This window comes from Balaenoptera ricei, chromosome 3 (genome assembly GCF_028023285.1).
Source record: "Balaenoptera ricei isolate mBalRic1 chromosome 3, mBalRic1.hap2, whole genome shotgun sequence".
Lineage (NCBI taxonomy): Eukaryota > Metazoa > Chordata > Mammalia > Artiodactyla > Balaenopteridae > Balaenoptera > Balaenoptera ricei.
Window position 1 is genome coordinate 64,274,052 of NC_082641.1, and position 26,823 is coordinate 64,300,874.

The 26,823-nt window shown below is 36.4% G+C and overlaps 1 protein-coding gene across 3 annotated transcripts in view; it reads left to right on the plus strand.

Annotated features, from left to right (window-relative positions):
* FAM151B (family with sequence similarity 151 member B) overlaps positions 1 to 23,338 on the plus strand; it is a 36,312-nt gene extending 12,974 nt beyond the window's left edge. For 2 of the 3 annotated variants that reach the window (XM_059916661.1, XM_059916662.1), the window contains 4 exons: positions 2,920 to 3,085; positions 7,467 to 7,684; positions 9,807 to 9,942; positions 21,196 to 23,338. In XM_059916661.1, coding sequence (XP_059772644.1) covers positions 2,920 to 3,085; positions 7,467 to 7,684; positions 9,807 to 9,942; positions 21,196 to 21,355 — 680 coding nt within the window. In that variant the 3' untranslated portion in view covers positions 21,356 to 23,338. Of the gene's footprint in view, positions 1 to 2,919; positions 3,086 to 7,466; positions 7,685 to 9,806; positions 9,943 to 20,687; positions 20,820 to 21,195 lie in introns of all 3 variants that reach the window. The other variant, XR_009502338.1, reaches the window with a different exon arrangement.
* The last annotated feature ends 3,485 nt before the right edge of the window (positions 23,339 to 26,823 follow it).

The window sequence follows — 26,823 nt, forward strand, 5'->3', positions numbered from 1 at the left end:
GCATGGGTGTCTCACTATCGCGGCCTCTCTTGTTGCGGAGCACAGGCTCCAGACGCGCAGGCTCAGTAATTGTGGCTCACGGGCCCAGTTGCTCCGCGGCATGTGGGATCTTCCCAGACCAGGGCTCGAACCCGTGTCCCCTGCATTGGCAGGCAGACTCTCAACCACTGCGCCACCACGGAAGCCCCATTCTTATTCTTAAAAGAGACCTTCAGGAACATAATTTACATGGGACCTGAGACTCCTTGTCACTGCCATTTAGTGATTTTTTTTTCTATTCATGGGAAATGAATGGAGTTAATAAATGGAGACACTGACTATTACTGTTAAGGAATTCCAAGGGCTATATGCTCCTTTACAACTGCATTGATAGAGAAGATGGAATGCCTACATATATTGTGGTAAGTACCACTTTATTGAGAAGTCATGTTTGCTTAATTTTTATGAAATTAGACAGAAGCTTGACCTATTGCATCTCAAATATAACTCTGTTTAACTTTTTTTGAGAAACTGCAAGCTTTTCTGAAGCAGCTGCACCTTCTTACATTCCCAGCAACAGAGTGGATGAGGTTTCTAATCTCCCCATGTCCTTGTCAACATTTGTTATTGTCTTTTTCATTATAGTCTTCCTAGTACTTGTGAATTGGTATCTCACTGTAGTTTAGATTTGCACTTCCCTGAAGGTTAATGATGTTGAGCATCTCTTGATATGCTTATTGGAAAATGGCTTATATATATGCAGCTGGGTAGCTTTTTCAGCTTATTTCCTGCCTATAGAAATTTGAGAGTTCATAGGCTTCTTTTTGTTTTGAACTGTCTCTCTCTTTTTTTTTTTTTTTCAGGTCCAAGTGGATACAGCTCTATTAAAAACGTACTAGTCTTTCTATATATCAAATTATAAACCGTCCCTTTAATCAAAAACCTTATTGCCGGATCTCTTTGGAGTAGGCCTCTCTCTACTTGGTCTGCTAGTTAGGGTGCTATGGGATAACACCCTTAAGATTCTATAATGTTCTTTTGTCTAGCTATGTGGATACCCAAGGCATCATCTTTCTGAAGTCTTAATAAAGGGTCTTGTAGCTGTATCCTTGGTTTGGTCTTGATCCCGAGGCCATGGTTTACTAACAGCATCCTGGATTTGACTTTTGACCTGAGGCTTTCTCCTGCTTTGAGAATCTTTTGCCAGCTGGAAAGAATGGTTTTATTTTCTAACTCAGCACAAGTCCTGAGTTGGAAATATTTCCTCTCTATGCTGCTTAAAATGTAAATAGTTAATTATTTAACTCAGCTCTTTCTTCCCATTCTTTATCATAGGAGCTAAAAGAAACCCCGTTGGCATTTTCAGCATTCTGCCTGGAAACCTCCTTAGCCAAATCCACAAATTTACTAGGCACCCTCTCTATCTTCCACCAGTTGCTACAAGTGCCAACGTTATCAAAAGTTTCACCACTACGTGAAAAGAATTTCCTCACTGCTCTTCTAACTTGCTTTAACAGTGCCTTTCTAGAATCTGCTGGATCCCAAAACCAGTGTCACAGGTTTCAGGTTTTTGTTATGGCAGGTCCCCACTTCCAGGTAGCTATTTATGTTTGTTTTCTATTGCTGTGTAATAAACTACCCCCAAAACTTTGTGGCTTAAAATGACGATGATTTATCATTTTTCACGGTTTTGCGGGTCAGCTAGTGGTTCTTCTGTTGCATGTGGTGTAGATTGGGAGCACTCATGTTGCTGCATTTGACTGGGAGCGCAGCTGGGCCTGGAAATTCTAAAATGGCCTCACTCACGTGTCAGAGACCTTAATGCTGTCTGTCGGGCAGGAAGTCTTAGTTTTCTTCCATGAGGCTTCTCTCTCTCCATGTGGTTTCTGAGTCTTCAGTAGTCTTACCTGAACTTCTTTACATGGTACCTGGCTTTCAAGAGGATGAAAGCAGAACCTGCCAGGCCTTTTAAGGGCTTGGCTTAGAACTGAGAGTTTTACTTCCACTACCTTCCACTGGTCAAAGCAAGTCACAAAACCAGCCCAGACTCAAGGGGAGGAGAAAGAGATGAGAGAGGCACGTACGTATGGGAGGAATTGTTGTCAGCCATCTTTGGAGTTAGTCTATCAGAGCCTGCTAAGCACACTCACACTAAGTGACTGGTGAAGCTCTTTACCCATTCCAGGGATGTGTGCTTTTAAATAGTAGCCAAGCTTTAGGTCAAGGAACTGAATCTATAACATACAATTTCAAACATAAACAATAAACATCTGTAGTTTCTAATTTGAGGTGTGAGAAGATAAAAGTACTATTTTTGTTCTCAGAAGCGTCAACAAATACTTATTAAGCCTCCCTTTGTATTCTCACTTTGCCATATACTGGGAAGAAATTAAATATTAGGACAACAGCTTGAGTGTGACCTAGGCAAAGGTATTGAACTCCTCACTGCCTATTTGCTCACGTGTAACAAATAAGTGCAGCATGTAAGGCTTGACATAGTACCTGGCACTTAGTCTTTACTCAGTAAATTTTATTTTCTTTCCTTCCTTTTATCTTCCTCAAAAGGGTACTGAATATGCCATCTCCTACAGTCTCTATTTTTTTTAAGTATTTGTTTATTTATTTATTTATGGCTGTGTTGGGTCTTTGTTTCTGTGCGAGGGCTTTCTCTAGTTGTGGCAAGTGGGGGCCACTCTTCATCGCTGTGCGCCGGCCTCTCACTATCGCGGCCTCTCTTGTTGCGGAGCACAGGCTCCAGACACGCAGGCTCAGTAGTTGTGGCTCACGGGCCCAGCTGCTCCGCGGCACGTGGGATCTTCCCAGACCAGGGCTCGAACCCGTGTCCCCTGCATTGGCAGGCAGACTCTCAACCACTGCACCACCAGGGAAGCCCCAGTCTCTATTTTATTAGCATTAACGTAAGTTCTTTTATTTGGACAGGTACTGCTCATATGATAGAGGCTGATGTCATTTTTCCAAGCGATGGATCAGAACATGGCCAGCCAATCATGGCTCATCCTCCTGAAACAAACAGTGATAATACTTTACAGGAATGGCTGGCTGAAGTTATAAAAAGCAATAAAGGCATCAAACTGGATTTTAAGAGGTATTTGTACAAACATGTTCAGTCTCCTAGTTGTTATAGAATAACAATATGGAAAAAAAATCAGTAACTTCATATATCTGTGCCTGACTAAATAACTTTATACTTTATCTAAACTGAGAATGGAATTGCAAACTAATATGTTTCAGGAATGGACCAAAGACACACTGAGTTTTTTGCTAAAATTGTTTCTTGGGAACCGTTTCAGGCTAAAATTAAGTAAATTTTTATAAAGGAAATTATCATAAGTGACCATTGTAATAGTAGAACGGTAAATTTAAAATACCACTTTCATTAAAAAGTAGTTCGAGCGAGAGATTTGGCAGTAGTTGGGGTAGTTAATGCATTTCCTACTTGATTTGTGTTATTATATTTGTGGAAGGGGAATTATCTAGAATTCTTTAATAACTGAAGAGTTTCTTAAAAATAATATTTTGGAAACATTGATAATGAAGAGAGCAAGATTAAGTGTTGTTTCCTTCCCTGTGGCTATCACGGAAAATTTTACTTCTGTGGTATTTTGGCAGTATAAAAATTATAGGGAAAGCCAGGAATTTATTATGACACCATAAAAGCTCACCATAAGGCCCATGAAGGCAACTGCTATGAAAATCTAGGATGTGTGGTAATCCTGCCTTATCTTTGAACAATATTTTAAAATTGAATTAGCTCAAGAAATTAATAAGGATTTGGAGCTCTTACTCACAGGGTTTTTAACGTTACGCTAATCAGTTGTTGTGGGCCTGAGTGTACCAGTCAACCTCTTTACACTGTTGAATGAAAGCTGTTTCAAGATCTTAAAGCTTTTAGAGTGGTGAATGGTCCAACTCCATTTTCTCGACAAAGAAACTTAGTCCTAGAGAGGTTAAGTGACAATAGCTAAGCTTAAGAGCTGAGCTAGGACCAGATCCCAGGTTTCCTGGAGCCAGTCCAGTGTTCTCTGTACCGTGAAATAAAGCATTTAATCATTAATGCTTGGTGAGCCGAATTTTAGAGCTCCTTGCCTTTTCACGTGCTCAGGTTTTTTTTGATGTTTACCATTGCCCGTAGACTTGCTCTCTGTAATATATTCTTCGGCTCCTCACCAGTCAGACCAGCTCCTTCATTCCTAAACGCTAGCAGCTACCACTGAAAGGCTGTGCCATTAAAAAAAGAGTTTTGGTCATAACATATTTGAAGGGGAATGAATTTAACTAACAATTATATAAGCACTTACTGTGTGTCAGACACTGTTCTAAGAACATTAAATGTGTAAATTCATTTAGTCTTCATAACAATCCTAAGAAGTAGGTTATTCCTGTTCTCATTTTCCAGATGAGGGAACAGAGGCAGAGAGGGGTAAGTAGCCTGCTTGTGGTCACGTAATCGGTAGGAGAGCTGCCAGCCTGGCTGAAGAGTTCACACTGTGAACTGGAACTCTGCACTACGTCTGTAAGAGTAGCTGAATGACCTAATAGTCAAATTTTAATAGTTCTTGTTTTGTGCCTCTGAGTTATTTTGTTTGTATACACGTAATAACTAAGTAATATATGATGATTTAAAATTTGTATCTGGAATTTTACCGTAGAATGTAATTTTAAATGGTTTATTATCATTTTAAGTATGATTTTTATTTTGTTAGCCCCAACTTCTAAATGAAGTTAATAGGAAAATAGGTACTGAGAAGTTTGACTTACCAAGTAACTTTTTAGAAAATAAATCTATTCTATAAGAGCTAAGTTTATATTCTTACCTGGAATTTCCTAAATAAGTACTACCAAAAAGAAATTTTAGGTAGTATACTGATTAGGACCCTCCTCTTCAAATGATCATTTTGACAAACCTTTTGTCAGTTCTTCATGGGAAACTTAATACTAATACATGTGAGGATTGAGAATGTTATCCACTGATATTTTTAATTAGAATTACATGGAATTTATAGATTAATTGGGAACGAAGTGTAATTTTGCAATATTTATAATATTGAGTCTTCCAGGCTAGGAACATAGTATGTTATTCTTTGTAGTAAACATTGTATCTTGGGCTTCCCTGGTGGCGCAGTGGTTGAGAATCTGCCTGCTAATGCAGGGGACACGGGTTCGAGCCCTGGTCTGGGAAGATCCCACATGCCGCGGAGCAACTGGGCCCGTGAGCCACAACTACTGAGCCTGCGCGTCTGGAGCCTGTGCTCCGCAACAAGAGAGGCCGCGATGGTGAGAGGCCCACGCACCGCGATGAAGAGTGGCCCCCGCTCGCCGCAACTAGAGAAAGCCCTCACACAGAAATGAAGACCCAACACAGCCAAAAATAAATAAATTAATTAATTAATAAAACAAAAAACAAAACATTGTATCTTGCTCTTGGGCAAAGTTCATCCTCAGTCTTTTTTTTTTTTTCCCAAAAATGTTATGGCTTTTCCTCCACATTTACTCTTCCAGAGGAATTTTATTAATTATTTTGTAAAGCTCCAGAAAATTAAAACTACAACAAAAAGTTGTTTTCTTCTTAGTAAAGTTTTGTGTTTTTCTTAATATACGTTTTTTTTTTTCTTATTTAAGTTTCTGGTAAGGGAAAATGACATTACTATAGTCTATATTAGTGATAATTAAAATATTTACATATAAAACAGAATATGTACATTAAATTCTTATTTCATTATGTTCTGTGTCTTAGCTCTGTATGTCTAACTGTGCAGTGTTTTGCATGTAGTAGACACTTCATATATGCTGGTGGAATTTCAGTTTGGGAGAGAATATGCTGAGACTAGATATTATCAGATGGCGAACCATTGTTAAACAGCCTGTTGTCAGCTTACTAAATTGAGAAAGCATAAGAAGCTTCCTCCCAAACGTAAACTGGAAATTAGTGTTCAACCCAACCTCCACAGACACCAGATTTCTTAAGAATTAAGAATCCTTTCTGGAAAAGGAGAGGAGACATGCGTGGATTAGTTCAAGGTTACCTCCCACTCCACCCATGAAGAGCAGAACCCCATGGGGACTTGGCTGCTGCTGTGGGACTTGCAGACAAGCAAGCTTTGGAGTAATAGATACAAGTTGTTTGCTACTAAAAATGGGGGAATTTTGTAGGAAGTACAGCTGGCCAGATCTCAGAATTGTGGTTTTTAACACGGCATTGATACCATTCAAGGCAGAAAGCATTTGAGACAGAGAAATGACAGCATCTAAATTAGAGTCTGTAAGGTCTAGCATTAGAGTTTATCAATCCACTAAAATCTAGGGCCTCCATTTCAGGGGCATAAGAGTGAGAAAAAAGCAGTTTATTACATGGGAGCAGAGTGAAAGAGAGGCTGGTTTCCTCTGGTTTTAGTGAACAGTATCATTGCTCACTAATAAATATGACCCTGTAAATAATGAAGTTATCAGTTTCTGCTCTTAAAGTAGGAGGCCCAAAAGGAGTGATGTGAAGAGTGGTAGAAGCATAGGCAGAAGGACTCCAGTCCATTAAGAAGAAAAATGGGAATGTGAGGAGAGGTGCTGAATGTTCTCGCTTCCAGTATCCGTCTCCCAGATTCTTAGCCTCCCATCGCTGTATTCACTAAAAGCTAATTTTCTTAGAAATGAACGTAGGCCTTAAAGGTTCAGAAGACATTCAGAATTATAAGTAGTGTAGCTTTCCAATAAAGTTTGTGTATGTATTTTTAATCAGTAAAAATTATGTAGGCTGATTAAAATCTTATTGTTTCAAGATATATGTGTCTGTTAGAAAAGATGTAGGGAAGTAAAAAGACTGAAGCTGCTTTTTACTTTAAAAGTAACTAAAATATAGTTGTCTCTTGTTTCCAGGACAGGTGTTTACAATAAAGGAAAAAATGAAGTTTATAAAAGCTTTAAAGAAATGTTATAATTTTACACTTGGCAATCATTTTTAGCAATGTGTTTATGTGTCCAGACTCACACAAGTATGCATGAAGGAAAAGAGGCCCTTTTCTCCAAGGTCATGAGCTGGTATTAGAGACATGGGGCCTGAGTGCACTTTGGGTATTTTCATAAAATTGAATTTGCAGGTTATGAGTGTATTTAATTTTTAAATCTTATTTATACATTCTCTGATGAGTGAATGTTTGTGTCTTTTCATAAATTGTTTTTATACTGAGTGATCCTAATACAGAGTTTTGAAACCTCTGTCTACATGTAGTGTCATTATTCATACATTTATAGACCCTTTTAGGTACCTTCATGAATAGTAAGTATAAATCAGCATTTTAAGATATGGCACATGTTAGCTTTCCCCTCTAGTGCTATCTGCTCTTTGATTTTGTTTAATTCAGGCATTATGGTATTATACTTTTATTATGAATTTGACAACATTAAAGCCACCAGTCTAAAAGAACTTTTTACTTTTACTTTAGGAATATATCTCATTGACAACAAATTGTTTTTAGTCTGGCAGCTGTAGAACCATCCATGATGCTCTTGGAAAATGTGAAGAGGCACCTGAAGCGTCCAGTGTGGATTAATGCTGATATTCTTCCTGGTCCAAATGGAAATAGCAGAGTAGTGGATGCAAAACCTTTTATAGACACTGTGACATCCTTCTTTCCAGATGTGACATTTTCCCTAGGTTGGACGACAGGATGGCATCCTGAGAAAGTCAATGAAGGTGATAATTTTTTAAATGTATTCCTTTTTGGTCAAATTAAAATATACTCAAATATAAAAATAATACCTTTAATACAAAACCAAAAACACATTCTACAAAATCTAAGAGCCTAATGGAGAGAAAGGTCTGGCCCTAAAGATGTGTGTATGACTCTTCCTTCTGTTATTTCAGATAGATACTCATTCATTGGTGACATTCTGTCGCCAAGCTTGCATGGAAAATATTTATTTGCAAGGTCTAGAATAACCAAAGCTGCCTCTTTACATACACAAACGAATCCTGAATTGGTCTCTTTGGACTTATAGAACATTCTATACTCTTTTCTTCTTTCCTTTTACTTTGGAACAAACTCCCTATGTCAGATGAAAGATAGAGAAGTGGTAATTAAAACTTTTCAAGTAATGTGAGGCCAGAAGTCGGTGGGTGTATGGTTGAACAGCACAGATTCTGTTCCCTAGACATTAGAAGGAGCTCCAAATGTAGGCTGCTGGAACCTTGGTGCCCTTAAGCTCTCTTTGGCTAGACAGGGGGTATGTGAGGCCATGAGACTCTCTCTTCTAGGCTGGATTTCTTCTTTCTCTTTATGTACTCTTACAGATGGACCTGATATTCAGCTTCTTTCTCCTGGCTGAAACTTACTACGCTATTTGGATTCATCTTTCTATTTATTCATACATTCCTAGGTAGTGATTTTCCAGTAAACAGCCATTAAGCAAACAGATGCTCTGGGACACCTGAACACATGGTAAAAATAATTAACCAAGAAGTTATTTAGAGCCAGTGGAGATGTTAGCCTTTATCTTGTGTTCAGGGCATTCTTTTTACTTATTTGCTACTATTGTTTTTAGATGTAAAGTTTTAAAATCTAACATGAGGTTAGAGTAACTGCTATCTGGTGAGTAGTGACATTTAGGTTATAACCCCCTGGACCAACAACTGATGTGATTGAGAAAAAAATAATATGCTTTAAATTTGTTCTATTTTAATTTTCTAATCATTTTAATTTTTATTAGTTTCAGTAAAGAATATAGCATATAATTCAGAGTGTTTAAAGAAGGTAAACTAGAAACAATTTAATAGCCTCCATACTGATTCTAATCTTTTAGTCACAGTTTAGTCTAACTCTGGCTTTAATCTCAGGCTTGAACCGAGTTAAACCATATCTGAGTCTTTAAGTTAATGTTGGTGTTGAATGTTTCCAGGCTGCTTTTCCCCCACTGGCCTCTGGTCGTTACCAACATGTGTTTTATCCTCCCTTACTTCTTCTGCTACAAAATTTAGAAAAGAGTTTATAAGTTTTTAAGTAATGTAAGTATAGCTTCTGTTAGCAACCCCTTTTTCTAATTAAAAAGATATAATTTTCCAGATTTTAAGGGAAAGCAGACCTTTCCCTTCTTTCATGAGGCATTTAGCTGCTAAACTAATGTATTCACATAGGCTTTTTGTAAATTGTTCCTTTACTGACCAGTACTTTTTACAACCTATGGATACTTTTGATAGAGTGTAGGGGCTATTTTTAAAATATAGATTTTTTTCTGAAGCTGTTTATAAACAGGCAGATATGTTTTCCACAATGTCTAAATATGATTTAAAACATAAAACACATATATAAAAGTCAATTTTAACACTATTTCTATTTTAGATAAAATGTGTAAGTAATTTGGACTAGACCCCCACCCCCCCAAAAAAATTGAAGTTAATTATTACTTAAACAGCTAGTAAATACTCTTTCTTTCTCTTGGAAAAGAAAACTTAACAACAAGCGGAAGATCTAAGTTTATCGAGAATATTAATGATGCAGAGCCTTAGAATCTTTAAAGTAAATATAATGTCAGAATTTCCTTTTTTGTACTTGAGAGATTAATAAATTCCTTTCTAATGTTTTAATTTTTTGTTTATTGCTCTAGGTCACTTGTGACATGACTTTAGATTTAATTTTTTATCTACATTTTCCACTCAAAATTTTTTCTTGCATTAAGTGGTATTTTAATTTCTCTGAATCCAAATGGAAATGTTTATGAATTACCTATGAATTTACCTATTCATATGTAATTGAGTTTTTTACTTAATTGACTTGTAGGACTTTGGTTAGAAAAGTTAAATATCTTTCTTTTCATTTCAGGTTACAGTTGGATAATGGTGAAAGAGATGGAATATATATGTAATGAACTAAATCAGCTTGTAACGTTTCCTGTCAGAGCAGCATTAGTCAGGCAGTCTTGTTCTCAGTTACTTTGGCTGTTAAAGCAATCAAACAGGTATGTGTAAGTTTTACAATATAGTGTGTGCATGTGAGTGTGTGTGAGAGACAGAAAGAAGATGGAAACTGATTATGTAAAGACAATGTGTGTGAGAGAAAGAGACAGAGAATGAACACTGATTCTGTAAGTGCTCGGACTTCCTCACTGGAATGAAGATCCTTGATGAAACTTAACATCATGTCTTTCACCTCTATTCTTCACAAAAGCTTTTGCACATAGTAGGTGCCCAGTAAATGTTTGTCATTTTTTTCATTATGTTATACATTCACAAAAAGTTATAAGTGGGTAAAATAATTTCCCTTTGAATTCTGTCATAATTCCAGAAGTCTTTCCCATATAAAAGTTTTATTTATTTATTATTTTTTTTAATTTTTTTTTTTTTTTTTTGGCCGTGTGCCTTGTGGGATCTTAGTTCCCTGACCAGGGATTGAACCTCGATCCTCGGCAGTGAAAGCACCAAGCCCTTACCACTGGACCGCCAGGGAATTCCCAAAATTTTATTATTTTAATATGTAATAAAAATTGGTTGGGCCATATATTAAATATTATAAAGCTACAGATAATGAAATCGTTTTGATACTGTCTTTTCAGTAGACTAGTCAATAGAACAGCAGGGAATGTCCAGAAATAAACCCAGCTCTATCATGGAACTTAGAACAGGAAAAAGCTGGTATTTCAGATCATTGGAGCAAAAGTTCAATAACTTGTGTTGGGACAACAGGCCAACATTGGAGGAAAAACAAAGTTAACATCTTTCCTTAATCCTTCCTCCAAAATAAATTCCAGATGAATTAAAGACTTGAACAACAAACATTAAATGCATAAAAAAACCACAAGTGATGATTCTTTTTTTATATAGTTTCAGAATGGAGAAGACCCTTCTTAGTAAGGCGCAAAACCCAGAAGCTATAAAAGGAAAGTTTGATACATTTGAATACATAAAAATAGGTTCTGGTAAAACTATCCTCAACACATAGGTCAAATAGTTGTAAAGAATTCTAACAAATAAAGAATGATCACAAGTCATCCAGAAAAAAGACCCTGTTTGATAATTCACTATATTGTAGAGAGTAAGGAAGCATATACTCAAACATTAAAGAAGTATCCACATTCCTGTGGGTATTGAGTTTTTACTAAATGCTTTTTTCAGTTTCTATGAAAATAACCGTATTTTCTCCCTTTATCTATTAATAAAATAAATTTTATTAATATCTTATATATTGAACCATCCACACATTTACAGAATAAACCCCACTTGATCAGAATTTATCATTCTTTTAATGTACTGCTGAATTTTATTGCTAATATTTTAGTTAGGATTTCAGCATTTGAAAGTGAGATTGGTTTGTAGTTTTTTTTCTTTCTCAGTTTTAGGTATCAATATCATGGATATTTCATTAAAAAAACTAGGGACCTTTCTTTCTTTTTACATTTTCTGGGATGTTAAAAGTAACATTCAAATGAGGCCTGTACCTGAGTTTTCATAAACTCAACATTGAAACCATCTAAACCTGGTGCTTTGGGGAAAGCTTAACTTATACGTCTTTTCTATTTCTTACATGGTAAATGGTTGATTTTCTGTATGGTAGCCAATTTTGATATATTGTATTTTCCTAGAAAATTGTTTATCTCACCCAAGTTTTAAGATTTATTTACACACGGATGATTAAAATAGTTTTCTTTTGGCTTCTTCTGTGTCTCTAAAATAATTTCCTTATTTTGTTTATCTGAGTTTTCTCCCTTGTGTCTTGATTAAACTAGAAAATGATTTCTCTCTCTTTTTTTTGAAAATGAACTCTTGGATTATTTATTTTTCTGGTTTATGGTTTACTAATTTCTGCTTTTTATCTTTTAAAGTTCTTTTCATGTAGTTTCTTCTAATTTCTTGAGTTAGATGCTTATTTTCATTTTTTATATTTATTAATATATTTATATTTATTAACATAAATATTTAAGACTATACTTTTTTCTCTGACCACTGCTGTAGCTGTATCTTATTGTTTCTTATGTGTAGGTTTTCATCACTGTTAATTTATAAATATTCTGCAATTGTGGTTTTTTCTCCTTTGTCTCAAAAGTTGTTTTAAGAGAAAATTTTTTAGGCACTGAGATAGTAGAATTATTTTATTTTGGATTGGTTAATAGTTTTCTAGGTTTATTGTATAGTAATCAGATAATGTCTATATTATTTCTACTTCGTAGACTTTATTAAGATTTTATTAATGGTTTGATATATGGATATTTGTATGAGTTCATGTATTTTATGAGGATATAGTTTGGCTGTTATAACAGAAACCTAAATTAACAATAGCTTAAACTTAAGTTTGTTTCTGTCTCACATAACTGGAAAAGCATAAATAGGCCAGGGCGGATTTGATGCCTTCACAGTGTCAGGGACCCAAAATCCTTCTCTCTTGGTACTTGTTTTCCTTAGGATATTGACCTCATCTATATGGTCAGATTGATTACTGCCATGTCTGAGGTTTAGTTGGTAGGATGGAGGGAAAAAGAGGCTCAGGGCCTGTCCCTGTTCTTCAAGGGCATTGGACACACTCATTGGCTTGCACACACTCATTGGCTTTAAGTTAGTCATACGCCTATACCTAGCTGCAGGGGAAGCTGGGATATGTAGCTATTATTCTGTACAGTCTTATGCCTAGTTAGAATTCAGGGGATTGCTATAAGACAGAAAGGAGACTGGATATTAGAATAAAACTACTAGTTTCTGTGACAGGTTAATAACATACATTATTAGTTACGTTATTTAAGTCGTTCGTGCCTTACTCTTTGCTTTTAAAAATATTTTTAATGTAATTCTTTGAATAAGTAATATAATCACAAGGTTTAAAAACCAATGAACAGAGTTATACTGTGAAAAGCCTTTCTCCCATTCACCCAGTCCTGCCCAACCTCACTAACCACAGTTGTCAGTTTCTTGTTCAACCACATTAGTAGTTTCTTTATGCATATAAAAGTGAATACAAAGAGGGAAGAGATATGGGAACATATTGTATATGTATAACTGATTAACTTTGTTATAAAGCAGAAGCTAACACACCATTGTAAGGCAATTGTACTTCAATAAAGATGTTTAAAAAAAAAAGTGAATACAAGTATAGATTCTTATTTTCCCCTCCTTTTTAAAACAAAAGGTATCATATTATATACCTTGCTTCTGTTCTGTTCTTTGCTTTTTTTTTTTTTTTAACTTAGCAGTACATCTTGGAGCTTTTTTCAAGGTTCCTCATTTTCCTTTTCTAGGTGCATCGTATTTATGTATGTACTATAATTTATTTAACCAGCCTCCCCATTGATGAACATAAAGGATGTTTTTAATCTTTGATATTACAAACAATGCTATAATGAATAACCTTATGAGTGTGCCATTTTGCATGTGTGCAAATATTTGGCATCTTTAATTTTTTGGCTACTTGCTCTCTTATGGACTAAGAGAGTTAAAGTCTCCAACTATTCAAGTGTTTTTGTCTGCTTCCTCTTCTGCCTTCATAATTTTTGCTTATTAAGTGCTCATGATATGTTATTTGGGCCATATTCATATAGGTTTTATTATCTTCATGAAGAATTATACCTTATTATTAAAAGTTCTCCTTCTTGGTCTTGTTTAATGATATTTTTTACCTAAATTCGCATTGTCTTTCTTTTTGTTTGGCTTGAATAACTTTGCTTTATCTTTTCTTTGAAAAATAAATTTATAAAGTTTTATTTTTCATTCACTATTTTAAGGCTGATTTATTGTCATTCAAAAAAATAATTTTAAACATACAGAAAAGTTGCATAAAACTACTACATCTCCTTTACCCAGATTCCCAAATTGTTTAACCATTCTCTCTCCCTCCATCCCTCTCTGCCCCCACCTCTCTTTCTCTCTTTTTTTCTATGTTTTTTTTTCTATCATGATGCCTCATATCCTTAAGTACTGCAGTGTACACCTCCCCACACGAGGATGCACTCCTGTATTACTGGTATGCAGCCTTCCAACCAGGAAATCAGCATTGAGGCAACACTGCCATGCAGTCTGCAGACCCCATTCAAATTTATCAACCATTCCAGCAATCCTTCTTATTTCCTTGTGGTCCAAGAAACTCTCCAGGAACATGCATTGCATTTAGTTTGCATCAGTCTCCTTCAAAATAGTTAGTTCCTCAGTTTTTCCCTTCCTCTCGTACACATGACAGTCTTCAAGACTACAGGCCTTTTATTATGAAAAACGTCCTCAATCTCGGTCAGTTCAGTATTTCCTCATGACAGACCTCAGGTCTTGCATTCTTGGCAAGCTCATCACGTACTTGTCCCAGTTCTCAAATCAGTCACTTCTTCAAGGATCCCTGCTTGATTATAGCAGCAGGTGATATTTAGAAAGCAAAATCTGGGATTTTAGTATAATCATTGCTCCTAGGGTGTCAATGCTTCCAGGACCTCTCAATGGACAGAGCTAGAAAATATATGTGTATGTATATGTATAGTTATGGTCTGTGTATGTATATATGTATGTATATAAAAACACACCTATATAGACCTACATACATATACACACCCCTACATATATGTCTGTAAACATTTCTGTATCTGTGTGTGTGTGTACGTGTGTGTGTGTGTGTGTGTTTAACCAACCCATAAGTTCATACTGATATTTCCAATTTCAACCCAACCCCTCAGGGTTCTTTCTAGCCTTCTTTCTTTCCATGTTGTTAAATTCCTTATCAGATGCCTAGATACCTAGCTCTCATTAATCTAATCTAACAGTCTTTCTTTTAAAAGAAGAGTTTAACTTATTTACATTCATTTATAACACAGATATGTTTGGTCTTGTTTCTGTCATTTAAAAGAAAAACTAGCATATTTGCTATTTCTATAGCATTAAAAAGCATTTCACTGTAGCTGTTTTCTTTCTTTTGTATTGTTAATTCTGAATATTTGGTAAGTTAGTTTTTTTTCCTATTTGTTATTTCTTACTGCTACTTTATAAAATATGCTTAATCTACTTCTTTACAAGTACCCATTAACTTCCATGAGCAATAATAAAATTAGTGTATTTCTTCACCCCCCTCTCACCTAATTTGAGTTGACTGTACTCTCTTTATTAATGTCCAACTTTGTACTTCATATTGAATGATAGATTGGCTGGCTGTAAAATTCTTGGCTCACAATGCCTTTTGGATTTTGAAGTCATTGCCCTTCTCCTTTCTTTTTTTTTTTTTATATAAATTTATTTATTTTTTTGGCTACATTGGGTCTTCGTTGCTGTGCGTGGGCTTTCTCTAGTTGCGGCGAGCAGGGGCTACTCTTCGTTGCGGTGCTTGGGCTTCTCATTGCAGTGGTTTCTCTTGTTGTGAAGCACAGGCTGTAGGTGCGCAGGCTTCAGTAGTTGTGGCACGCAGGCTCAGTAGTTGTGGCACATGGGCTCAGTAGTTGTGGCTCGTGGGCTCTAGAGTGCAGACTCAGTAGTTGTGGCACACTGGCTTAGTTGCTCCACAGCATGTGGGATCTTCCTGGACCAGGGCTCAAACCCATGTCCCCTGCATTGGCAGGCAGATTCTTAACCACTGCGTCATGAAGGAAACCCTGCTCCTCTGCTTTCTTTTTTTTTAATTTATTTATTTTATTTATTTATTTTTGGCTGCATTGGGTCTTCATTGCTGTGTGCAGGCTTTCTCAAGTTGTGGCGAGCGGGGGCTACTCTTCGTTACGGTGCGTGGGCTTCTTATTGCAGTGGCTTGTCTTGTTGCGGAGCACGGGCTCTAGGCAGCAGGCTTCAGTAGTTGTGGCACGTGGGCTCAGTAGTTGTGGCTCACGGGCTCTAGAACTCAGGCTCAGTAGTTGTGGCGCACAGGCTTAGTTGCTCTGTGGCATGTGGGATCTTCCCAGACCAGGGCTTGAACCCTTGTCCCCTGCATTGGCAGGCAGATTCCTCACCACTGTGCCACCAGGGAAGCCCCTCTTCTGCTTTCTAATGTGAGTGTTGATGTGGCAAAGTGTGAAGCCAGCCTGATTATTTGTTTGCCCTTATAAGCGACTTGATTTTGGAGGGGGGAAATGGGGGAAACTGAATGTAGAAAGGATTCTTTATCTTTGAGGCCTAGTAATTTTACTAGAATATGTCTCAGTATGGACCATTCTATACCAGTTTTTTCAGCGATATGGAGTTTTTTTCAATATATAGATTTAAATGCTCTTCTTTTCTATAATATTTGTCTGAATTGTATTTTTAAATACTTGTTCTGTTGCCTTTGTAACACTATGTTTTCTCTTTCAGAAACTCCAGTTATGAATATGTAGATCTCCTTTGCCTGTCTTTGGTATCCATTGTTTTCTCTTTAGTCTTTCTTTCCTTTTTATTTGTTTGCATTTTATTTTACTTTATTTTATAATTTGTCTTCTCTGACCCTTACAATATGTTCAACAATGTCTGTTCTCTCTAGTCTAGTATACCTTCAGATTTCACCATATTCTGTAATAGTATTAATTTTCCACTTCTTTCCTAAGATCTGCCAATTAATATTTTATCATCTCTTTTCTGTTGTCTTGAAACTTCTTCCATGAATTTGTATCTCTGCTTTGTGCTCTTCAGAGAGGCAGCTGCATCATTTAAAAAATATGTGGGTTATGGCTTTCATCTGTTTTGTGGCTTTTTTTTTTTAATAGTTTTATATCTGTTTCAGCTATCTGATAGTTTTTTTTTTTAACATCTTTATTGGAGTATAATTGCTTTACAATGGTGTGTTAGTTTCTGCTAGTTTCTTTTTAATGATGAGGTTTTTATTTCTCTATCTGCCATGTGTTTTTCCTTATATTTTCTTGTACTCTCTTGTATAAAATCTCTGCCAAATTTATTCTGATTATCTGCTTTAAAGAAAGTGAGGTGTTTTGTTTTGTTTTGTTTTTAAAGTTACTCTTTTTTTCTTTTTTTATATGAATGGCTGGATTTTATTTATTTATTTTTGGCTGTGTTGGGTCTTCGTTTCTGTGCGAGGGCTTTCTCTAGTTGTGGCAAGCGGGGCCACTCTTCATCGCATTGCGTGGGCCTCTCACTGTCGCGGCCTCTCTTGTTGCGGAGCATAGGCTCCAGACGCGCAGGCTCGGTAGTTGTGGCTCACGGGCCCAGTTGCTCCGCGTCATGTGGGATCCTCCCAGACCAGGGCTCGAACCCATGTCCCCTGCATTGGCAGGCAGATTCTCAACCACTGCGCCACCAGGGAAGCCCAAGTGAGGTGTTTTTTAGACCAGCTAGTTGCCTAAAGTTCATAGTGGAGAGGGATCAGGACTATGCTCCTTATGACCCAGAGAGTCTTACGTGTGACTTGTTTAGCCTTTAACTTCTCCCCAGTCAATGGAGATAAGCAGTTGTGGTGTCTCTAGGTAAGATCTTTCACGTGTCTCTTAAATTTAAACTTTTGGGTTTTCACAGGAACAGTCTGATTCCTACAACTATGGCTTTCCTGTTCTATTTCTTTGTTTCCACTGCTTTTTGAGACCAAATCTAATCCAGGAAAGCTCCCACTTGTAGTTCAAGGACACCATTCCCACTGTGCGAAGTGTTTCGGTGGGATATGCCTCTCATCCAGAAGAGTCTCTTATAGGCTTTCTCTGTAATCTGCATACATGAGCAAACTCTCTCCACCTCCTTAACATGTGGCCTTAATTTCTGTTGCTGTTAGAAACCTTCTCACCTGTTTTGTAATTTGCACTTTCAATTCTTTCTTAATTTCATTGAAGATGGGGTTTCTATTTTCATTCTTTTGTTCTTTTTGTTACTTTCAGGTGATTCTAGGAGAAAAAGGAGGCAGTGCTGACTTTAGGCTGCCATGTTCAAATAGGATGATCCTGCCATCCCATTTCTTTCATTACTTACTGCCTCAGTTTCCTCACCTTCCACTTCTGTGTAGTCAGTTACTCTCCTGAAATTTCTCATTTGAAGATCATACTTTGTTCAAGCCAAATTCTTAACCTCTGCAACATTTGAGTACTGCTGGTCCCCCTCTTCAGTTTGACACTCCCTTGTCCTTTGGCTCCATGGCATTGCACTAAGTGGATTCTTCTACTTCTCTGTCTAGTTTGTTTTTTTTGGGGGGGGGGTCCTATTTTTGTTATTGTTGATTTGTTTTGGAACTCTGTCCCTAATTTTGGATTTCTCTTCGTCTCTTTCAGAGTCTTTTATTAAATATGAAAGGTGTAAACAACAAAGCTTTTTAAAAAATTTTATTTTATTGAAGTATAGTTGATTTACAATGTGTTAATTTCTACTGTACAGCAAAGTGATTCATTTATACATATATATATACACACATGCGCATATATATATTCTTTTTCATATTCTTTTCCATTATGGTTTATCACAGGATATTGAATATAGTTCCCTGTGCTATACAGTAGGACCTTGTTGTTTATCCATTCTGTATATAATAGTTTGCATCCGCTAATCCCAAACTCCCAATCCATCCCTCTTCCAGGCTCCCTCCCCCTTAGCAACTGCCAAGTCTGTTCTCTATATCAGTGAGTCTGTTTCTATTTCATAGGTAAGTTCATTATAAATTCTGTATTAGAGCCCTTTTGATTTACCAAAATCTTCCACAACTCTGTGCCTAACCTGTTCATGTTCTTCATGGTATCTTTTGATGGAAGGAATTTCTGAATTTTAATGTGTTCAGATTACTCGAACATATCCTTCATGGCTAGTGATTTTTGTGTCTTGTTTAAGAATTCTTTCCCATCCCCAACGTTACAAAAATTTCTCTAGTAATATATTCCATTAAAGCTTTGTTGTTTACCATTAATAAATGAAATTGAAGATCATTCAAAGAAATGGAAAGATATCTCATGCTCTTGGATTGGAAGGATTAACATTATTAAAATGGCCATACTACCCAAAGCAATCTACAGATTTAATGCAATCCCTATCAAATTACCCATGGCATTTTTCACAGAACTAGAACAATTAAAAAACCCAGAATTGCCAAAGCAATCCTGAGGAAAAAGAACAAAGCAGGAGGCATAACACTCCCAGGCTTCAGACAATACTACAAAGCTACAGTAATCAAAATAGCGTGGTATTAGCACAAAAACAGACATACAGATCAATGGGACAGAATAGAGAGCCCAGAAGTAAACCCACACGCCTACGGTCAGTTAATCCTCGACAAAGGAAGCAAGAATATACAATCGGGGAAAATACAGTCTCTTCAGCAAGCGGTGTTGGGAAAGTTGGACAGCCACATGCAAATCAGTGAAGTTAGAATACACCCTCACACCGTACACAAAAATAAACTCAAAATGGCTTAAAGACTTAAATATAAGACATAACACCATGAAACTCCTAGAAGAGAACACAGGCAAAACATTCAACATCATTCAGTTTATTCTATTATTGAATGACATTTGGATTATTTCATGGTTTTGGCTATTGGAAAGATTGCTGCTGTGAACATTCATATATATAAATGTACACACACACACACACACACACACACATCCTGGTGCAAATATGCCTGCATTTATAAAGGTTATATCAGAAAGGAATTTCTAGAAATAGAATTTCTAGGTCATAGGGTATTCATATTTTCAGCTTTAGTAGATACTGCTAAACTGTTTTCCAAAGAAATGCATAAACTGTAGCTACATGTTTTAACTTGGATAAATGTCACAAACAATATTCAGCAAAAGAAGCAAGACCAAAAAAATTATATCCTGTATGATTCCATTTATATAAAATTCATTAACAGGCAAAAATTAAACTGTATTGTCTAGGATGGTTATACAGGTGGTAAATAAAGCAAGAAGATGGCAACCCAAAAGACAAGGTTGTGAGGACTCCGGGGGAAAGGCGAGGTTGTGATGGGGCAGTGATATACAAGTGTCTCCTGAGGTGCTGGCAGTGTTTTTTCTTGATTTGTGTTTTGTTACACTGGAGTTCATTTTATAATAATTTGTTAAAACTTACATTTATGTTTTATGTATCTTTTCCTATACATGTTACTTCACAATGAAAAGAGCTTTAAAAATGAAACCTGAGAATTGATTTGAATGAACGCATTTAAAATACCCTTAGTCAATTTTATTTTTCCTACTTTTAGTTTAAATTCAGTAGCGGGGGATTAAAAGAGGCAAAATAACACTGGAAATAAAATGAATAGCTTCTTTTAACCTAAATTCATATCTGTCTTTTTATAACGTTTGTCACCATGGTGCTCAAATAAAGTAATAAAAATGCCATTTTAGCAAAAATATAAGTTTTTAAAGTAATTCTCATTTTTTTTTTCTGTGTTCCCTACTGTAGTTTAAAATTCTTTTTGGTTTGTCACATAATACTACTATGGAACAAAATCCAAAGTACTTTCCTTTGTTACATTTCCAGAATGGTGTCATCATCCTTAAGGACAGTAATGTGTCAGTATAACAAGAATATATACATTGGTTAGACTGTTTCTTATCATTAGCAGAAGAACTGCTTTGGAGATTTTCCCTGGATTCTGACATGTTTATGAGGAAAATAAATATGAAAATACTTAACAGCTTTGCATTTCTCTAAACTTAGAGTAATGTAATCGTAATGTCACAGGAAGAAATGAAAATATACGATTTAAGTAACATTACAATTCTGAAAATATTCTTATATCCATAATAAATCTGCATATATTATTATTGCTTTTTAACTCCAGAAATAGATCTAGGTTTATTCTGTTTGGCATTCTTAGTGACATCTCTTGGCATTCTTGTATCTCATACAGAAAACCCCCAGAAGGGATAGCGGGGCCACTTATAAGTGAATATGAATGTTGGGAACGTCAGTGACATTTGTGTCTCTTCACTGTCCCTTCCAGTCGTGCTTTTGACTGTGGCCTGGCTACTGAAGAAACGAGGTTAGAGCTGTGGTTTTTGTGTAGGGAACAGATTCCTTGATCAGCAACACAATCTCCTCAGTTCTTTTGTCCAAAATTGGACCCATTTCTAGTGCTACCAGTCTGGGTTTCTAAAGCCATTTAACATTAATTCAGATACGGCGGGTACCTAATTTAGGCAACAGCAGTGTGAATTTTATTCTGTCTAGTCCCTTTGATGTTGATGAAGGAATGAAACAGGAAAATATAGTTCCACCAGTGCTAATTAATTTTTTCTTCTGTGTGAATTTGGGTTAGAGACAAATGAGAGTAACTGTTTTTAGGCTTATTGGAATTCTTCATCACTGTTTCTTATCTTTCTCTTTTAACTATATAATTCTGTTTTATTTTAATGCAGGTACAGCCTGACTGTTTGGACTGGAAATAACGATAGCTATTCCACTGAAGATTTACTTTTTATTAGAGGCCATTTTGACAAAAAAAGAGTTTTCTATGACATCTTGGAACCACAAAACCATGAATTTAAACAAGCCATTGGAATCAAAATTAATCTCTAAGATGAAAATTCTGCTAAATTATTTCATGTTTTGGTTTCATAATCCTTCTTTGCTTTGGTCTGAATTGATTACCATATAATTATGATGATTGATTTATGTTCCAGTTCATCCAATCAAAAAACACTTATTGAGTGCTTACTCTGTTAGGCTTATGTCCTTATAATACTGTACTTACCTAAAATATTTGGAAAGAAGAGATTTCATTGGGCTAGTATAACAATAATTTAGGAAAATGAATCTTTAAAACTCTTTATAAAAAAATTTTGGTATACTGAAGATAATTGAACGAATCCACATGTCATACAGCTATTAAATCACATTTTGTTGGCACTAGCATTATAGAGATTTCATAAAAATATGCCATCCTCTTCCCTTTTTCCTGGAGAACTAGTTACTCAGAGACTACAAAAGAGTAAGAGGGCTTTAAAAATGTTTTTAACTTTCACAGGGATGATCAGCTTTCTTATAACAAGATCAAGTCTATTTACCGAAAACAATACGGATTAAATTAGATGTATCTAGAACTTCCATATTTTTGGGAGTATGCCGACAGCCATATATGTTTTTTGTACTCTTTGTTTTGATCATAATATCTAGAGTGAGCAAAATACTATCGGAGAGCAGAATTTTAATCCTGGTAATATATCATTTGATTTTCAAGTTTCTCACCAACATCACCTTGGTTCAGGCCCTTGTTCTACTACTAGAATTTCAAAAACTAGTTCTTCATGACTTCATTCCTCATACTCAAAGATACCCTGAATATTTCTGCTGGAAAAAAAAAAAAAACTTTTAAAAAACACCTCTTTCTTTATGCCAAATCAGAAATCTCTAGGGGATTCTTAAATTCAACTTTATTGAATTTTACTCTTTCAAGACCCTTCCTAATGTGGTCCCACTCTAAAAGTTAATTCAGTGTCCTCAACACAATCCTTCATTTCAAAAACAGCTACACCATCTGTAGTCTCCAGATCTTACTTTAACAGTTAATTTCAACTAATATTTTTCACTAATTGTGTCATACATAGTATTTATGTTTCCTCAGCTAGATTATAAAGTCCTTTATGGTAAGAGAGCATTCTTAATTGTCTTTACAGTGCCTGGCATAGTCCTGAGCAAGGTATTCAGAAAAACATGTTGCTTCTTTGATTTATTGAAAAGTAATTTACCAGTGAATGTCCTAAGATATGTAATTTATCTTTTATCAACCATTTTCTCCCAGTGAATAAAGTAGTGCAATGTAGAGAAAAAAGCTTGGGTTTTGAATTCAGATAGACTTCCCTTACAGCACCACCTGTGTCCCTTAATAGCCATAGATTTGGGGAAATATTTAACCTCACTGAGTCTTGATTTCTTCATCTATAAAATGGGGGAGGGGCGCAGAGGATGAGGCTTCTCTTGTAGGGTTGTTGTGAAGGTTAAGGGAGATTCATGCAATGGAAGCTTGTAGCTGAATGCTCATCACATAGCAAGTGCTCAACAGATAGTTCCCTTCTTTTAGACTTATGTGATCATATCCATTGTAGATAGATAGATAGCAGTAAGACATATAACATGAACATTGTACACATATAAATACTTCAAGAAAATGATCATATTTCCACTTTAAATTTTAGCTACAACTGAATATGGTGCTATTTGTCAAGTAAAACCTAAAACTTCACTTTCTATGGTTGTTTGCCAACAGCAAAAGATGCAATTTCATAATTATAAAATGTTAATAATTGCAACAAATAACTCTTAAAATTATAGTAAAAAGTAATGTTTACATTATAAATGTTCTAAAATGACCATGCTTTGCTTTTACAAAGAGAGCTGAATTTATAAATGCATTGCATTTTAATTAAGTTTGAAATCAAATTCATTTGACCAGAAGATTAACTTTACTACTTTATTCTTAATAATATTTTTTAAAGTATTAGTCTTAAGGCAAAATGCCTTTATATTGAGAAATTTATCAACTAAGTGTCATTTAGATTAAGATTTAAAGCTATATTTTAAAGTGTTCTCAGGAATAAAAATTATATAAGAGAATTATAAAATGTACTCTGTTGAAAAGTAAATTTTTTAAAAAATATTTATTTATTTACTTATTTATTTGGCTGCGTCGGGTCTTAGTTACGGAACGCGGGATCTTCATTGCAGCATGCAGGATCTTTTGTTATGGTGCGTGGGCTCTTTGTTGCAGCACACAGGCTTCTTTAGTTGTGGCATGCGGGCTCCAGAGCACGCAGGCTCAGTAGTTGTGGCACACAGGCTCTCTAGTTGTGGCAGGCGGGCTCAGTAGTTGCAGTGCATGGGCTTAGTTGCCCCGTGGCATGTGGGATCTTAGTTCCCTGGCCAGGAATCGAACCCGTGTCCCCTGCATTGGAAGGTGGATTCTTAACCACTGGACCACCAGGGAAGTCCCAAAAAGTAAAATTTTAATGGATTTTGGTCCCTATGGAAAAAGGAAAACATTGATTCCTACTTCACACCATATACAAAAAATAATTAGAGTTGACTCTTAGGCCTAAAAGTGAAAGCTAAAACTATAAAGCATTTAGAAGAGAATAAAGGAGAATGTTTTCATGACTTCGGAGTAGGCAATTATTTCTTTCCTTTTTTAAATTTCAGCTTTATTGAGATATAATTGACATATAAAATTGTAAGATATTATTATTAAATACTTGGGAAGAAGTTCACAGACACAAAAGTAAGTAAATGGTTTAGTACCACTTATTTTTTTCTCTCCAGCTTCTTAGGTCTAATGTATTGCTGTTAAGATCCCATAGCATCCAAGTGCTGTTTCCCAAGCCTGGCAGGGCAATCCTAGTCCTAGAAGATACTTTTGTACAAGATCCAATTTTTCAAAAAATCAGAGCTTTTAAAGGTGCAGTAGCTTATGGCCCTGTAAGAGTGATGTGATTGCTAATCAACCAGATACATACTCATTTATCCAGTTGAAAACTGTTGCAAGTTATTCAGAACAGGTTGTTTATTTGCTTGTTTGTTGGAGCTAGGGTCATGGATTTTTCCTTGTAATTAAAAAAAACTAAATACCTAGTGAATATATAGAAAAACGCTATATTCCTCATCTTGAAATTTAAGATGGGAGCCTACCTAATATGAGCTTACTATCTTCTTACAATCATAAATTCATGAATCCATGCAAGGAAAATAGTTGTGTGTTAAAAAGAGAGATGAGACTAGTAGCACTGAAGTACTTTTTAATCTAGAAAATGGGAGTATAATGAATTAGTGAAACCAAGAAGAGCTGATAACCAGGTCTTGGAAGAAGTGGGGCAGGATCCAGGAGCTCTTGGCACCCCAGCAGCAGGAACTCAGGGTCTTTGTTCCAGTGTCCCCCATCCCCCATGAGTGTCACTCTTACCCTTCACTGTGATTGCTTCTCTCTCTTCTTCGTACCTTTGGACTGCCATCCTTTGGTCCAGGGACCTTAATTTGTCCAGTCACTTGTGTCTTTCATGAGGGAGACATGTAACAGGACTTAAGGGCTCAATAGGAACTCTGGGGGGGAGGGAAGGGGACATCTAATTAATGTCTAATAAGCTAAGGTTGTGCAAATAATTCAGAAATGATTCCTACCCCAAGGATCTTACCATCTAGTAGGGGGAGAGAGACTTGTTAACAGTAAGTTGGATATTTGCTGTAACTCCTATGATGGAACTATATACCAGGTTGTGGTGAGAGACAGCAGTATTTTCTAATTGGGAGAGAATACTTAAGTTGTGTTAAGTAAGATTCACCAGGTAGACAGAGCTAAGGGCCTTTCAGACAGAGGCATGTGAGCAAAGGAACTCTTAAGTGGAAAAGAGCCTGATCTGACTTGTTCAAAAAAGTTTGTGGAGGCACTGTATTTCGAAGCTGAACATTTAGGCAGGGACCAGATTCACTTTCCAAGCTAAGGAGTTTGTTCCTTTTCTCTCAGGCTGTGGGAATCATCATACCATTTTAAGCAGGGAAGCGTTACCAGTTTTGAGTGTTGCAAAGGTGATTCCAGTGGCATGAGAAGGAGCCTTAGAATTCTTGAAGAGAAAGGAGATGATGCCCTGAATTAAGGTGGTAACAAAAGGGGATGGGAAGGCTCAAGAAACAGAGGAAAGGTTAAGAAGGGAGAACTTGTAAGAGTTTGTAAACTAGTTGAATGGGAAGTATGGGGGAGAAGGAAGAGTCTAATATACATATTTTGGGCTTGGGTACCAGAGCGTCAGGTGGTGCTACTGACCCAAACAGGATAGAACAGAGGCCAGGTGTAGTGATATTTCTCAGTGATTTGTTGACATTGCTACTTTATACCAATTTGTAAAGAAAAATGAAAACCCCATCTTCCTGCCTCTGAACTCACCTCCCACTCTGACTTCAGAAAGGATGCTCTTTAATTCTATCGGTTTCTTAAAGAACTACAGCCCCCTGCCCCCGTAATTGCTACTTTACTACATATTTTTAATTATGTCATAATTTTAAACAATGAAAGCTACCCACCCCCCCGCCTCAGTCTAACCATCAGAGTAGACAGAAAACAGGCAGGGCTTGAAAAGGGCTCACCCAGCCTCCTGTCCTCTAGGGAGGCTCTTTTGTTTCTATGCTTCTGCTTGTGAAAGGGACCAGTCTGACTAAATCTGGCAGCTGAGTTGTTCCAGGTTTGGTTGTTGCTATAGAATTTTCATAAAGGCTGGTCATTGTCCCTTTCTTCTTTATCCCTTTCTTGGGGTCACATCATGTAGTAAGAATTCAGAAAATTCAATTGAAATATTTGCTGTGAGAGTCTGTTGCCACTTGTGAATTCAAGAGCTAATCAAAAAATTCTGAATTAAAGTTGAAGGGCGTGACCTCTTCACAGAGCCTGTTGAGCTCTGCCCGTAAGTCAAGGTTCCTGTAAAGAGTCTTTCAAGACTTCCCCAGGGCTTTCTCCTGATGTACATCCTCTGCTAGATTACAATTATTTTACGCATTTGTATTTTGCCCTCAACTGTGCTGTTCTGGGGGGAAGAAATTACTCATTTTTATGATACCTGGTCAGAATAGGCCTTTATCAAATGATGGATGGATGGATGACACAAAACCTCAATAATTCTCTTAGGCCAATTGTTCTTATACTGTGGCCCACAAACCCCTCAGTTCCCCTGAGATGCTTTTAGAAGATGGATGAGGTCAAAGCCACTTGTGAAATTGCCTGTTTCACTGTGTTGACATTTGCAGTGATGGTGGAAAAAAGAATGTCAGGTTAAATTGTGGATGCCTTAGTATGAATCAAATTCATGGCATCAGCTATCAATCATATTCTTCACTGCCCCACACACTAGAAACAAAACAAAAAAGACAGGAATATCATCAATGATTCAGCAAAAATTATTAATTTTAGTAAATCTTGACCCGGAGTACACATCTTTTTAATATTTCATGTGACAGAATGTGAGTTAAGCATAGTACAATTCTGCTGTATACTGAAGTTCAGTGGTTGTATT